The sequence below is a fragment of the Phoenix dactylifera genome, chromosome 12 (assembly GCF_051530095.1).
Source record: "Phoenix dactylifera cultivar Ajwa chromosome 12, Ajwa_hap1_PhDact_Kaust_v1.1, whole genome shotgun sequence".
Classification (NCBI taxonomy): domain Eukaryota; kingdom Viridiplantae; phylum Streptophyta; class Magnoliopsida; order Arecales; family Arecaceae; genus Phoenix; species Phoenix dactylifera.
The window spans coordinates 28,525,913-28,542,304 of record NC_143201.1 but is presented as its reverse complement, the minus strand read 5'-3'; the positions used below and the strand labels follow the sequence as shown (position 1 = coordinate 28,542,304).

The 16,392-nt window shown below is 39.1% G+C and overlaps 1 protein-coding gene across 2 annotated transcripts; it reads right to left on the bottom strand.

Annotated features, from left to right (window-relative positions):
• Nucleotides 1–287: 287 nt before the first annotated feature.
• CYP711A1 (cytochrome P450, family 711, subfamily A, polypeptide 1) lies at nt 288–3,977 on the bottom strand. Of its 2 annotated transcripts, XM_008794990.6 has the most exons (5): nt 3,603–3,977; nt 2,526–2,678; nt 1,354–2,122; nt 966–1,061; nt 288–744 (listed from the first exon to the last, which is right to left on the bottom strand). In XM_008794990.6, the coding sequence occupies exons 1-5, from the start codon at nt 3,836–3,838 to the stop codon at nt 409–411; spliced, it is 1,590 nt and encodes a 529-aa protein (XP_008793212.4). In that variant the 5' UTR covers nt 3,839–3,977; the 3' UTR covers nt 288–408. The 2 variants fall into 2 exon arrangements, with proteins under 2 accessions (XP_008793212.4, XP_088564102.2); XM_088707976.2 differs by lacking the exon at nt 2,526–2,678 and having other exon boundaries at nt 3,603–3,968.
• Between the last annotated feature and the right edge of the window lie 12,415 nt (nt 3,978–16,392).

Here is a 16,392-nt window from a genome sequence, read left to right as displayed (position 1 = left end):
TTAGGTTTCGTTGTTCAGTTTCCTATGCAATTTGGTCTGGTTTACTCTGATCCCATTAGATTGCCTTGTTGCAAGATATAGCTCTGTGAGCTTCTTCTCTTTCGTTTTCTTTTTGTTTTGGCTGTGTATATATATATATATATATATATATATATATATATATATGCAAGAATAAGACTGAAAAGGCCTTATGATTCAACTGAGAACTTTTTCTCCTTTTTTTTTGCACAAGGACCCATGGATTTACGTCTAAGATGTATTTTGATTTGAGTATAGACACTCCTACGAATCAACAAAAGCCTACTGATGATTACATTGATTATAGGTTTAAGAACAATAATACTGAACAAGTTGCACAGTCTATGATCCCAGAATCGAGCAACAAACAACCAACCACAAATCCAGATGCTACAAAGTGGATCTCTTGATGACTTGAAGCTTGACGCCGTGCTTGAAATTAAGCACAATGCCATATTGGAATTCCAGTGGGCTTTCCATCTGAGGGGAGTGCCTGAAAACAAAGTTGCGGTAGAGATGTATGACTGACAGCTTGATCTCCTGCAATGAGAACTTCTGCCCAATGCAGGCCCTCGGTCCGATCCCGAACGGAATGTGTGCGTAGGGATGTCGTCGCTTTTCTTCATCGCAGGCAGGGTCGAACCTCTCCGGCCGGAACACATTGGGCTCCGGGAAGTTCTTGTGGTCTTTGGCCAAGACTCCCAGTGCTAGCCAGACCCATGTACCCTGTAGTGTTTACACAGACACCATAACATATAAATTGTTGTTTTGGAACATACTCCAAACTTGATTGATTATATGTAGCATGGTCCATAGAACCAAGCCCAAGTAGATGGGATAACAGTTGTTGACTAAGATTGAAGGTTAATAAGACATTGCAAAAGCTTCTCTGAATGTCTTCTTTCAATTTTAAGCAAATTTTGTAGATTTCCTTGGATTGCACATACCTTTGGGAGAACATAGCCGCCAACTTTCACTTCCTGAGATGCTTCCCTTGCAACCAATGGTGACACTGTAAAAAACCTCATTGCCTCTTTTATCACCTGCAAGAACAAATTCCTATCTGTCAGTCGGATCTTTGACGAGCAGTCCATGCTATGTTTCTGGCATCCAATTAAGATCCATCTGGACTAGTTCTAAATCCACTAAATATAAATCTTTTTTCTTTTTTCCCATGATTGATACTTGTTCATGCACATCGAATAGTTACGACTGCAGGCATCTAGATATCAGTATGACAAGTGATGGTATTTATCAAGCTTACGCCATGCTATAAGTTGACTCAGCTTAAACCAGATGGCAAAGAAACTACTTTTAGTTTGGATGGATCTTTGCCTGATCAAGGTAGGGGAATTTGTGCTGAAGGTCCTCCGCAGCAGGAATCAGATCACACGGCCCAAATGCATCAATTTCCTGAAGCAACTTTTTCTCGACTTCTGGATGTTGGGAAACCAAGTAAAGAATCGATGACAGCGTGAAGGAAGTGGTTGCCGACCCGGCAAGAAGGTGCTCGTAAGTCAGTGCACTGATGTACTCAGAGGTGAAGAGGTCCCTCGATGCACCGTCCGACTCCCTGGCATTTAATATGGATGACAAGAAGTCGTTGCTCCCTCTTTCCTTCTCGCAAGCCCTCTTTGCGACAATCTTGCCCACTCTGTTGCTCAGTTTTAGGTTGGTCTGGTCCATCTTCCTGTCGGCGGCTCCTGGTATTCGTCTGAGGAGTTGCCTGAACGGCTCTTGGAGGATTGGGATAAGTAGGCCCAATATGATGGAGAAAGAACCAGAAAGATCCATTTTGAGGGAGGTGGTGGAATATATGTGCTCTTTGATGAAGGCTGAGACTTCATCATCTCTGTTAGGTTTACCAGGGGAGCCTTCTTTGGAAAGGCCGAAGTCGACACCGAACGCTGCCTGGCCGATGACGTCGGTGGCAAGTTCGAGGGAGAGATCGGAGAAAGTGATGTCTTCTTCTGCTTCTACTGCTTTGGAGAGGTTTCGAGTTGCAGACTCTATGTAGGATTGCATAGTGGGGATGAGGCTAGCTAAGTGGGAAGGTTGGTACATGGAGATTATGGTGTTTTTCATAGCTGACCACCTTGAATCCCTGCAGACAAAAATGAATTCTTGTTCATTGGCTGGCAAGCTTGAGAACTGTGGTTATGTTTGGACCGGGAATAAAGCAGGAATAAGGTTCGGAGAAAAGTTCTATTCCCGCCAAATGGATTTAAAACAACAGGAATAAAGAAGGAATAATTATTCCGGTCAAACTTGTTTATTACTGAAACGAACTAATTTAAGGGCGAACTGGTATAACTGTATTACTAGAATAAGCCCTCTTTTCAATCTAGCTTTTTCTTTCTTATGGTCAACAACAGCCTCGGACTTGAGCCACTCCTCAAGTTTGAGCCAAGAAAAAAAATCTGGAAAAATTTGTGACATAACTATTCCCATAAAAAGAGCTACTCCTATTCCTATCCTGTGCGAATAGTCTCTGGAAGGTGGGCTACCTTGTGAAGAAAAGGCCTTTTTGGTGGAGAGGAGATCCAGATATGGGAGAAGGCAGGCTTCGGTTGGAGAAGCTCTTGAACTTCTTAATCCCGACCTCTTTGCACAGTTCTGCGTCCGCGACTATTATCAAAGGCTGCCTACCCATGTGGAACCTAAATTCAAAATTTTCAGTAAGTTTAAGAAAGTTCTGAAGAAAAGTTAGAGAAAAAAAAAGAGGCTAGACGTCAGATAGCATATTAATTAACATACCCTACAAAAACAGAGCAAGAATTGAAAAAAAAAAAAAAGGAGAAAAAGAAAAGGACTCACAAGTGGTGAGTAGAAAGGAATACACTCCAGAAAACCACCACAAAGTCCAAGAGAATTCGAGGAAATCAAGAGTAATAGCAAAAACTAGGAGCAAAATGGACTCTTTTGCGCCCAAATGGGCTGTCATTGAATTAGATTCTTGCCTTCACGACCGGTCAAGTACAGTGTTAAATCCTACTTGAATTTTGGCCCGTTAGTAGAAGACTGCTTGTTCAGCTGACCAATTTCTTTTTGGGATAAATATGGTCCGGATGCCACCTTCAAACCAGCAGACCCAAGTCTTGTTGGCTTTTCACGTTAAAAAGCTAGGCAAAACCTGGATACTTACATCTATTCCTCTTGTTGTTATTCTTAAAATAAATCTAAAATTTTGTTTGGTTGGACATATGGAAACTCAAGTTATTGTAGAGAATTTCTTTTTCGAAAATTTAGAGGAATTGAGACTTGAGAGGACTGGTGCTCATCCAATAAGTCGAGTATAGCTCTTTGGCCTCCATCAGAAATAGTGCACTTTATCTGGGTTAAAGTGGTTATTCGAATTATAAGTGAAAGACTGAAATAAACCCCTTGTTTATCACTCATTCCAGACTTGCTCACAGGCTAAAGAAAGGAAAGGATACAAAAGTGTACAATAGTTCCTCCTTTTTTCTTCTCCCTCAAAAATAAATGATCCAATTTCCAAGAGAGGAAGACCATAACACAAACGCAAACAAAGGCAGATATAGAGAGGAGGAGGGAGTGAAGGAGGGAGGGAGAGCATCATATACCTGTAGATGGGACCATAAGTCTTGGCGAGGATACTGAACACATCTGGTCCATGCTTGGCGAGCAAGGGAAGGTGCCCAACCAAGAGGGTGGTGGGAGGTCCGGGCACCTTCCTCACCCCCCAGTAGGGAGCATAGAAGTACACCAAGAACCCCACAACCAAAGCCACCAACGTGAAGAGATACGCTGCCCCTGACTCCATGCCTCCTCCGAGGCTCATCTCCATCTCCATCTCCATCCTGGCTCTTGCCCACACCAAACAAACAAACAAAGAGCTAGAGGGAAAGACGCACACAGGGCTCGGCTGATGGCAGCCCTGCACTCTAAAATATATAGGACGGTGAAATCAACTAGGGGCGCCGGAGTTAGAATCGCCTCCTTTTAGAGTCACCTCCCTCCAGCCTCTCAAAAAGAGCATCTTGCCCTGGCCTTATTGATTTGGACCGGCGTTCTCTCCATAGCCACCCATTGTGCTTTCTCTTTCAAAAAGCCCGTACTTCGGTTGGATGTTTATTTCGTTGTTTGTCGGAACGAGAGGCAGGCTGCCGGCTTGGGTGGTTGGATGGAAGCATCGGTGCACTGCTTCTAAGTTCTCACCGAGAGGTGCGTATAGCATAACATATTCTTTCTCTGGCTCTCATGGCCAACTTCTTTTTTTTTTTTTTTTTGGCGCATGTGGTTCTTGAAAAATATATCTTTCTCCATCCAAATGATGTTGGGCATGACTAATACGTAGTAACTAATTACGAAAACTAATTAATAATATTGTAGGTATGAATGCCAAAATTGAAGGGGCGAGATTCTCATGTTGCCTGGTTTTGGCCTTATTAGCTGATCACATCCCCATGAGAGATAGTCCTATGGATTTGTTTCGGGGATATATTAGCATGTTTCATAACGTACGTTTTTGATTAAGGATGAAAATAGACCGGATAACATATGTTTGCATCCATGTTTCATCCGATTTTATTCAAATATAGATAAAAATTTGAGTATTTGACTAATATTTATAATCTTATCCATACCCATAAAAAAATAAATATGGATATGGATAGACAACTGTTCGGTTATAATTCTATTTAATTTTCTATAACATTCATAAACTTTTAAGAAAGTAAATGATCATATTAATATACTATTAACTTGATTTATCTCCACTTAATAACATCTTTGATTTTATGGTTATGAAGTTTAATTATCCAACTTATATCCATATTATATCCATGCTTCCACTATTTGATTTATAATTGTATCCGTTTAACAAATAAGGATGTGAATTTTGCATTCGACTAGAATCTATATTCATATCTGTATTCATCAAATAAAATAAATATGAATATGAATATATTACTATCCGATTCTTATCCAGTCCGGTGTTAGTCATGCTTTTGATAAGGTTTGTGCCTGTACATTTTGTTGGGAAAATGCTTTTTGAACTATGAAAATCACCACTGGGAGCCATAATTATCATGGCCATGCATGCCAATCTCAACAACTAGTTGAGTCGGTATAATCTTGGATTCTTATTTTTCAATGCAATCTTTGTCTTGTTATATGACCAGCAAGCAACTTTGAATAAATGCACAATTGGACCATATCAATTATAAATTAGAAGGTCTTGAGCCATGTCGCTGCAACCTAAAGGTAGATGCACTTGGATAGATGATGGATAGTTTCTATAGATAACATTGAAAATCATAATATTAGAATATATTATATTTTTTATTTATTATATATTATTATTTTTAGGTTTTTTCTATCGATTTAACGAAGGGGGAGAGTCAAACCTGTCAAACTTCCTTGTTCTAGCCCCAGCTGCTGGCTTAGATGTTCAAGAACTGGTTGGAGGGGATGAAATTTTATTTTTGATCAATTGAATGTCGAAGAGAGGCTTCTAACATTAAAATTCATACCTCTCCTTTTGTCCCACATCAGACAAGAGAAAAAAAAGAAAGGAGACTCACTTATATGGGTAACAATTTAGGTTAATAAATATTGCAGTTAGATAGGGGCCTCGATTCCACACCCCTGACAATTATGGCTTCCCCCTAAGTATTATTACATTAATACCTCTCACCCCTAAATCATGTTTTTTTTCCTGGTTACCATGTGCAATAGTTTCAAATTGACTAATAAAATGGGTGTCATATGCATGTATTAACCTAATTCGATCCTTCTCTCAACATCTTAAGATTTTGGACTGTGAATTCTTAACAAATAGTATCAAAGTTAGGCCAATTATACGTCACTACCTTTATCAGTCTTATGAGGAGGACCTAGTAGGATCCATGCCATTGATGGGCCTCCTCTCTCGAGTAGAAGCTAATCATGACGAGGATATCACAAGATGAGGTGGAAAAAATTGTCATAGTCCTTCATTAACTAATAAAAGAAGTGCTATATGGATTTATTATCCTGGACTTAAGCTTCTAAACTTAAGCTCTCTATATTTCTCTTTGGTCTATTTTTGGCCAATCATCCAAACCTTTCTATGCATAGGACCTTTGCCTAGCCTACCATCTCATACTTGCACCTGATTCTACGGATGATTGATAAACTAACTCTCGCTCTTCCTAACTAAAGAAAATCTTTTTTTTTTTTTTGCTGGAGTGGGTGGATCATACTAACGAGTATGAATGCACCCAATAAAAAAAACAAAATGCTCCGAAATGCTCGGGGTATCTCACCATCTCCAGCCCATAGGGTACCTCCGGAGTGACTGGCCATATAAGTAGCTACCCAATCCGCAGCCCCATTGGCTTCTTGGAAGGTATGCTTGGTCTGAAAGGCCTCCCCTCGCTATAGCCCAAATGTCATGGAGCAGTGGGTGGTCACTGCCGTCACCCCTAGGACCCTCCTGAATCTAACTAATAACTGTGGTCGAGTCCCCATCTAGAATAATAGAGCTGGTTCGTAAGCCGCGCCGGGCATAACGAAGGCTGCCCACGCGGCTCTCAACTCCGTACCGGAAACCGAGATGTCGAATAACTAACTGTCCCCAGCGGCCACAATCCAGGAGTCTGGATCCCGAATAACAAAATTCGTGCCATCTCTCGTGCCTTCATCCAAGATAGACCCATCTAAATAGCAAGCTAGTCCTGTCCTCCATGACTTCCTTTCTTCTTTTTTTTTTCCTCTGCCATTCATTCTTTTGCCCCTTTTTTTTCTTCTTTATTTGGATTTTTTGTTGCAAGCCTTCATTTAGACCTTTGGACCATCTCTTTTTCATTTGCTTTTATCAGACGCATTAAAAGGAAAAAATGCTGGATTCGGTTATTTTGTACTTGACCCGAATTGCGGTATGGGTTCTTGAAACGGGTGAGCCCAGGCGGAGCGATCATTTATTAAGCTACCCGACCCGATTCGGAGAGCCAAAGTACGGAGGAAGAGAAAAAGGAGTGGAAGGGGCGAGGGAAGGTCTTCCGTCGCTAATAATTTCTTCCCTTTCGCAAGGCGATCTGCGATTGATCTTTTCTTGGTTCGCTTCCCTTTTCGAGGCCTTAATTTGGTCTGAAGTCTAGGCTGATGAGGAATTTAGCGATGCATGCGTATTGTTTGGCGATGCGAGTTCTTGTTTTTCCGTTTCTTGGTTTTTTGATTCTTAACGCGACTTATTGCTCTCCGCTTCTTGGTTTTCTTAGACTCTCGCTAAGAGTTTAGAACTGGTATTAGGTTTCTTGATTTTTGTTTATTTTTTTCCGATAATAAAAAAATTAAGATGAGAAAGCTGTTTCTATGTTCCATTTTTTTGGGATTTTCTTTTCTTGATGCTTTTTGTTCCTTTTCTTGGTGGCAATCATGGGTTCTTTTTGTTCTTTTCCTATTTTCAGATACTTTTGGGGTCGGCGCAGTGGAGGAGTCTTTGAATAAAGGGTAGCTAGCGGGCGCATTGAAGTTTTTTGAATGCGATCAAGAGTTTAAAACTGATCGAAAAGTTTGATTCCTCTTCTTTTTTTTTTGGCACTAAAGGGCATGGTTTAGCCATTAATGGTCGGGGTCTGCTCGATTAAAGGGCATTCTTGATTTTAATTGCTTCCTGTAAAAGGAACAAGAGATGAGATAAGGCTTGCCTTGTGATCTCCTTTTCAGGATTTTACTTTCTTGATATTTTTGCTATTTTTCTTTGTGTCATTCATATTTGTCCTCCGATTTTCAGATGTCTTTTTGGGTTGTGAGCTTAATTTATGAGGGTTATTCGCTAAACAAAGATTCATTGGGTACACCTAGCATGACTCTTGGAGAGCAGGTAGTGAGCACATCAGAAAATCGATGGCAATTAGAAATTTAAAAACTCATAAAGAAGTTTGATCCTCTTCCCGTGAAGTAGTGCAATTGATCATTGATGTTCTGCTTCTATGTTGGTTAAAGGGGGTTTCTTGACTTGAATCCTTTTTCGAACAAAGGAATGAAGTAAGAGAACCTTTTAGGATGTTCTTTCTCTTGAAAATTAGGCATCTCAGTTCTGAGCTTTAGGGATATCCCTAGCACATAATCTATTTCAGAGGTGCCTTGGTAAGCAAAATTTGGGTCTCTTTATTTTGGAAGAAAGCATGAAATTGGTTAATTGTCTTGTCCCAAAGGCCACGCTCTTCCAAGTTCGTTCATGGTGATGTATTCTAAATTATGAAAATCTCTGGATGTATATTTTAGAGGCTCAGACCAATATTTTTTAAGTAGAAGAAAATAGAAATCTAGAGATATGGATAGATAGATAATTTGTACTTTTTAGAAAATAGATTGGACCTTCAGACAGCATTTTTGTTGTAATTTATTTTATGGTGAAAATTTTATACACAAAATATATGGTTCAAGTTGGAATTTAAGGAATTCCTAGATTGAGCCATTTGAAAGTGGAAAAGAAAATTAAATACATATTATTTTTTGTGATATTTTCCTAAATTGATTTTATTATATATAATATAACCTTGCTTGTATCCTATCTGAATGTACTAAAATGGTCTAAAGTTTTTCATCATATGAAGCTTTTACAATTACATGTGTTTATGCATGCTTTCATTTACATGCATATTTCTCCATCAGATATAAAAATTTGTGGTATGCATATGCATCCTAGACATTTCACAGAATATAACATCATCTTATTGAGCCCTTTTCAAGTTATCTACATTTTATTAGCCTGCTTTTATGCAGCTAACTACTATATCTCTTTTGTCTTTCTCATTTCCTCGAGGCTTGTGATTTTTTGTTGATTTTCTTTCATTAACAATTCACATTCCATTCAGATTAGTAGAACCGTAACTTTTAAAATTAGTGTGTATATACAAAAGAAGATTATTTAGTACATCTAGAAGAGATATATTTTTCCCTAGGTCTTATCTAAAAATAATCACAAAAAGAAACCACCTAAGAATGATGAGTAATTCTTGTAATCTATGAACAGAAAGCAAAAACTTTTTCCCATTACCTTGTTATCTATTGTTTGATTTAATCTGCCAGTCCATATTTCTGCCATTTATTTGTTTCAACCCGAGAAATGCAACCATATTTGTTACTTCATCCAGCTTGTCGGTTGGACATCACTCATAGAACTGAAAAAGATCATGATACAAGAGGAATAGACTTTGGTTGGTTGGAAAGATTGTATCATACCCAACCTCTTTCCCCTGTTAAGGATCGTGCTGCTCTCATATTTGCGAGTGAATAATCTACCTATTCTTTTTTCTTTTTTTTTTTTTTGGGGGGGGGGGGGGGGCACACAATCTTTTTCTCTAGGGACCACTTTATTTCTAGTCTTTGTTATTGTTTTTGTAGCACATGGTTCTAGCTTGGAATTTCATCTGTGATGTTTGTTTTTCTAATATGTGTATTTGAAGCCTTTATCTTATCTTAGGTCCTCTTGCGGTCTGAACCAGTGGTATGTAGATCTAAATTAAAGCCAAGCTGTTAAACATTCCAGGGATAATTAAACAAGATTAAAGGAAACTATTATCAACTTTCATGTTGTATGGCAGAAATTGTTTCAGAATTTTCCCCAATGAGACATCACCTTACTCTTAATACTTAAATGTCCTTTATGCAGAGCATATTTACTAGTTATATGTTGGTTAAAAGATTAAAAATTTCATGACTTTGACAACCAATTTATCTTCTTTGCACTTTTTTTTGGAGCAAAAGTGGCAGGTCCACAAGGTTACATTTCATGAATTGTCATTCCATTTGCTTTTGAGTTTTGACGTTGCAAAGATAAGCTCTAGTTATTCTTCTAATGTTCTGATTCTAGTTTTTCTATTGAGACCTTTCTTTTACGTGTTTCCAGTATTCTAGATCCTTATAAATCAGATACCACCTGAGTTCATTCAAAATCTTGTATGCCTTGAATCACACAAGGTGCACTAGCATTTTAGGATGACCAGAAATGTAGGAATAAAAGGTGGTTATAGAGTATCTGGAACCTTTTTGTGAATTCTACTGACTTAAAAATCTAGGCCAACTTGTCTTTGACCTCTTCTCATGTTTGGGATATTTTGTACTCGGACCCCTTGAGTTGTATCTATTCTAGGGTGATTTAGTCCACCCGTCTTGTAAAAAAAAAAAGAAAGAAAATGTTTGCCATAATGATTGGGATGCTGGTGAGAAGTTGAAGACCAATAGCATAGAAAATCTTGGTGAACCATGGAAACCTTTATTTTTTTTTTCCTCTGTTCTTACCCTCTTTGGTCACTATTTGTAATTCAAATTTAATGGAGAGTTGTCAAAACCAGAAAACATGCATAAAGTACTTGTGGAGACTTTATGGATTTTTCAGTGCTAGTTGGTCTTTTTCTGAACATTAGTTACATACAAGCTATTAAACATGCAACTCTTTTGCATCTACCTTTGAGTTGAGGTCTAAAATACAATAAAAATTTAGTCTAGAGATTCCCTCGACAGAGCATCTTCACTACCTTGAAACGAAGAAATGGAGAGGGGGAGTGGAAAAGCAGTGAGAAAGCTGAATTGTTAGAAAGCAGTGAGAAAGCTGAATTGTTAACATTATAAAACCAAGAAAAATAAGGTTGAAAAGGATTACATTAGCGGAGATCAAGGGTGCAGCATAAATAGAAATTAAATATGGACAGTTAATTTTGATGATTTGTCATATATTTCTCAGGCCATGAATCACGCCATCCTGAAGGAAATTTACCTTCACGAAAAAGAAGAGGGGTAGAGAAGACTTGCATGTCATCGTCTAAAATGTTTTGAAGACACTTTCTGGTTCAAGAGCTTACGTTCATGATGATGAAGGCTATGTCAGACATAAATGCAACACTGTTAGGTGTGATATAATACATATTCTGCCTCCTTTTGTTTCAGCAATCCATTGGAAATTAACAAATTATATCGGAATAATGTACTATAGAGTGAACTGAGTGAGAGAAATCATAAGGTGGTTGAATGCAGAGAAATCTAGAAAATATAACAAAAGCTTCAATTAAGGGAGGGACAAGCACTTTGTGGTTGCAAATGTTTATTGAAGTGCCTCTGCTGCTATTGGTTGGATGTAACTAGGTGCTCCTTTTTGTTGTATGAAGTCTTGTTTTGCATAATGATAGAAAATGCGGAAAGAAGGGCCTGATTACACCTGGTATTACAACATTAGTAGAACCAGCTAGCGGAAATCTTGGGATTAGTTTCACATTCATTGCTGTTCAAAAAGGTTACAGGTTCGTTGCAGTTATGCCAGCTCATTTTTTACTTGATAAATGGATTTTGTTGAGATATATGGGTGCCAAATGTTTCTGACTGGTAAGAAAGCAGACCACAACTTACTTGAACTTGAATGGAGGCTTGCTTATCAGCATATATGCCAGTTTAGAAGCTAGTTTAAGGGTTGATTTTATCATTTCCTGCAGATCCTGTTATCCATTTTTCACAGTTTGACTCCTTACTGTTCTTCTGACTGAAATGTTTAGAGGCTGCAAGTAGAGAGGAAAACAAAGGGAAGATGATTGTTACAATGTTTCCAAGTGGTGGTGAAGGATACATGAGCACAGAACTCTGACAGATTGAAAGAGGAAGTGTATTAATCTGAATTTTTTGCAGATAATATCCTTGGGTCATACATCAAATCACTACATTCTCCCCCACTGCCACATGTATGTAGACATAGTTCATTGTAAACTTTGTATTGGATCGAGGTTTAATAAGAAATACTACTTTCAACCATCTCATGGCAACTCATCGTTTTTGTTATTAAATGTGAAATGAAAACTTCACCTTTCGCAAGCTCTAGATTGTTCTGATAGCTCTACTCTTGCATAAGCACATGGTGGGAAAAAGGATAACATGGTATGCTGCGATTTAGAAAAACCAAACCAATCTTCTGGTCTACTGGCTATGACTTTATGATTTGTTTAGTTGTTGAGTTTTTTTTAAGGAGAAGAACATGGAGGAGGAGAAGCAGAAGAAGAAGGAGAAGCAGAAAAAAAGTAGGAGAGGGATACCTTCACCATTCTCTTCTTGGTTCGCTCCTCATTGAGCTGATGAAAGATTTTTAGCAATGTATTATATTTCCTAATGAGGTTATTCTTGAAGAAGAAGAAGAGAGGAGAGCGATCCCTTCACTAATTTCTTCTTGTTCTGTCCTCTTTAAGCCGAGGAGAGATTTTTAGCAGCGTATTATATTTTGATGAGGTTCTTCCTGCTTTTTGTTTCTTGTTTTGTTTTTTTGAATGCTTTTGGTCACTTTGTTGGTTGGAGTTCCATTATTTGAAGTGTTTCCAGTATAAAGAACAAGAAGAGAGAACCTGTTCAGCTTTTATTTCAAGAATCAGAGAAAGCAAGTTGGTGTTTTAGCAAAAAAAGCAAGTTGGTGTTGGTGGAAGTTTATGACCTTTTGTAATGATTTTTCCTTAATGCTTATTACTTTTATATGTTTTGTCTTTCTCATTTCCTGATGACTAGTAAGTTTGAAGAAGGCGGCTAATGGAGGCGATGATAGGGATCCCTTTGCTATGCTCTTCTGAAGAGGAAGACGGGACAGAGGACATGGCCTCTGATATGGCTCAGGTGTATGTGGCTCATCGTATTGCTTCCATTTTTTACTCTTAACCTTTCTTGGTTCACTCCTCTTTAAGCTGAAAAGAGATTTTTAGCAATGTATTATATTTCCTGATGAGGTTCTTCTTTCTTTTTGTTTCTCAGTTTGTTTTTCTTAACGCTTTTCATCACTTTGTTGGTTGGAGTTCTGTTATTTGAAGTGTTTCCAGTATAGAGAACAAGGAGAGAGAACCTGTTCAGCTCTTCTTCCGAGAACCAGAAAAAGCAATTAGGTGTTGGTGGGAGTTTATGACCTTTTGTAATGATATTTCCTTCATGCTAGTTATTTTGTATGTTTAATCTTTCTCATGTCCTGATGACTAGTAAGTTTTTATTATACAAATACACATTCTATTCCCCAATGACTAGCTAGTGATCTATGTGTGATTGTTGATGCAAGGCCATACTTCTGCCATATTAATTTCTTCCAAGTGGACAGACAGACTTGCTTGTGTTACTTTATTCAGCTCAGAGTTTGGGTGTGTCGCTCATAGAGCTGAAGCAGATAACAGTAAAAGATGGGATAAATGTCCAGTTGGTTGGAAAGTTTTAGCCATACCAACCCCTTTGCTTTGTCAAGGACATTCCACTCTCCAGTTTGTGATTGAATATTTTCGCATTTCATTCTGTTCAAAAACAAACCTTTTTCTCCAATTATCTGCTCCTTTATGTATTCTACCTTGGAGTTCTGTGTAATGAAGAAGCAGATAACAGTAAAAGAAGGGGTAAATGTCCAGTTGGTTGGAAAGATTTAGTCATACCAACCCCTTTGCTTTGTCAAGGGCATTCTTCCCTCAGGTTTGTGAGTGAATATTCTCGCATTTCCTTCCGTTCAAATGCAAACATTTCTCTCCATTTATCTGTTCCTTTGTATTCTTTTTTACGCTAGCAGTTGATGTATTCTACCTTCGAGTTCGTGTGTAATGATGTTTAGTTTCTTTCTATATGTTTGAAGCTTTTATCTTATCATGCTAGGTCCTTTTGTAATATGAACTAGCATAGACTTAGATTAGAGCCACAATGCTAAAATTCAAAAATATTTAAATGAGACATAAGGCATTTGGAAGCATGTCTTCAAAGGTAGAATTGTCACAAACTATGCCATAGGAGGATGGTAGAGGGGATTTATGAATAAAATAACTAGTACAGGAGGTTGAGTTGGTTAAAGCTCACAATTAATTTTTGCTGGCTAGATTTTGAGCTTACTAGAAGTTTTGATCGTACCATCTTGTGAACCTTAAATTTGTCTTTCTCATACATGATTACTTTTTCTATTTTATCTATGTTAACTTTTCTGAGATCTTATCTATGATTCCATTCATATGTATGTGCAACTTATATTCATATGATAGTAGTTGTTTTTTTTTTTTTGCTAAGATAGGCGATTCACACTAGATTCACACTACTCTAGTATGAATACATTCAAAAAAATCAGAAAACAACAGGTTCTGAAAAGCTCTTGGCATTTGCGCCTCACTGTACCAAAGAGCTCAACCGGATTAATTAGCCACAAAGGAAGCCATCCAATCCGCTTCTCTATTCGCCTCGTGGTAGATGTGCCTCGTCCCAAAAGAGATGCATCCTCTCGCCAAACTCCAGATGTCCTAAAGTAGGGGTTAAGTGCATACCTCCGTCACTCGTCCTTGGCTCTAACCAATCACCGTGGCCGAGTCACCTTTCATGAAATTGACGTTGACTCTTAAAATGTGTCGGGCGTGGCAAAGGCCGGTCTAGGCTGCTCTCAACTCTGCTCCAAAAATTGAGATATTGAAGATTGGGCTCCCGCCAGCTATAATAAGTCTAGAGTCTGGGCTTTCCTCAACCTTTCTTGCCATCATACATCCATCGAAGATGACCTTGAAAAAACTCGAGGGTGGGGGCTCCCAAGGGATAAACACCATTCAAGACGCTACAAGAGCAGAGGTAGAGTTTCAGGTGCCCCGAGTTATGATAGATTCTCCAAAAAGATTTGAGTGGATGATTTCAGTAGCCTGCGCTCGAGATCTCTCCAGGATTATCCTTGGTGGTGGAATGCTCTTTTCAAAGATTCAGGTATTCCTGGCTATCCAAATGTGGTAGGTAACAAATGCAGTCATAACCGCCTTGGATTTGAGGTGAGGCCTACCCAACCAACTCCTTAGGAACTGAAGGAAGGAGTCAGCCATGGTTGTCATATGGAGCATACACGCCCTGTTCTCCTGCACTGGAAGAGAACATGATTAACAGACTCCAGCTCACAGCAAGGGCAAGTCCGTGGGATGCTCAACTTGCATTTGAAAACATGTCTTAAAAGTAGAATTGTCACAAATTATGCCATGGAAGGATGGTAAATGAGATTTATGAATAAAATAACTAGTACATGCAGGTTGAGTTGGTATATAAAGCTCATAATTAATTCTTGTTGGCTAGATTTTGAATCCACTAGAAATTTTGATCATACCAGCATGTGAACCTGAAATTTGTCTTTCTTGTACATGATTACTTTTCTGATTTTATCCATGTTAACTTTTCTGAGATTTTATATATCATTCCATTCATATGTATGTGCAACTTATATTCATATGATAGTAGTTGTTTTTTTTGTTAAGATGGGCGATCCACACTACTCTGGCATGAATACATTCAAGAAAATCTACAAACAAGAGATTCTGAAAAACCCTTGTTATTTGCGCCTCACCGATCCAGAGAACTCCATCAGAGTGATCGACGACAAGGAAGCCATCCAATTCGTCTCTATTCGCCTCTTGGTAGATGTGCCTCATCCCCAAAAAAAAACATCCTCTTGCCAAACTCCAGACGACCTAAAGCAGGGGGTAGGTGCATACCTCCCTCACTCATCCTTGGATTCAGCCAATCATTGTGGCCGAGTCACCTTTTATCAAATTGGCGTCAGTTCTCAAAATACACCGGGCATGGCAGAGGCGGCCCATGCTGCCCCTAACTCTGCTCCAGGAATCGAGATATTGAAAATCGGGCTCCCGCCAGCTGCAACAAGTCTGGAGTCTGAGCTCCCCTCAATCCCTCTTGCCACCATCCATCATACATCCATCGAAGTTAATCTTGAGAAAACTCGAGGGTGGGAGCTCCCAAGTGATAAACACTATTTGAGATGCTACAAGAGTAGAAATAGAGTCCCAGGTGCCCCGAGTCATCTTAGATTCTCCAAAAAGATCTGAGTGGATGATCTCAGCAGCTTGCACCCAAGCTTTCTCCAGGACTATCCTCGGTGGTGGACTGCTTTTCCTAAAAATTCAGGTATTGCTAGCTATCCAAATATGGTAGGCAATATATGTAGCCATAACTGCCTCGGATTTGAGGTGAGACCTACCTAACCAACTCCTCAAGAACTGAAGGAAGGAGTCAGCCATGGTCGTCATATTGAGCACCTTCGAAGGGATGGTGGTCAATCTCCACGCTCGCTCCGCTCTCCCACACCAAAAGAGGACATTATCAACAGACTCCTCCACCTAGCAGCAGGGGCAAGTCCGTGGAATGCTCAACTCGCGTCTGCTCAAGACAGCCCTGGTCGGAAGGTGTCCTTAAGTCATCTTCCAAAAAAGCAGAGCAACTCTCGGGTGAATACTTAACTTCCAAATTCATGCACAATCACGTTTATGAGTCTGCTCTCCTTTGAAGAGGCCAAAAAGATTCCTTACTCTGACTCTCGGACTGCATGTAGTACTCCATACTTTCACATCAGGAGTACTGCACTCTGGAAACTCAAAAGACTGCACCCTCTCGGCCAAGTACATT

Bases quoted from the DNA above. Each gene is read 5' to 3' on its own strand.
- CYP711A1 (XM_008794990.6), bottom strand. From the start codon at position 3,838: ATGGAGATGGAGATGGAGATGAGCCTCGGAGGAGGCATGGAGTCAGGG. The intron at 2,123-2,525 runs GTAGCCCACCTT...TTTTGTCTGCAG, and splicing joins AAAGGCCTTTTCTTCACAAG to GGATTCAAGGTGGTCAGCTA. The intron at 1,062-1,353 runs GCAAAGATCCAT...TTGTTCTTGCAG, and splicing joins AATTCCCCTACCTTGATCAG to GTGATAAAAGAGGCAATGAG.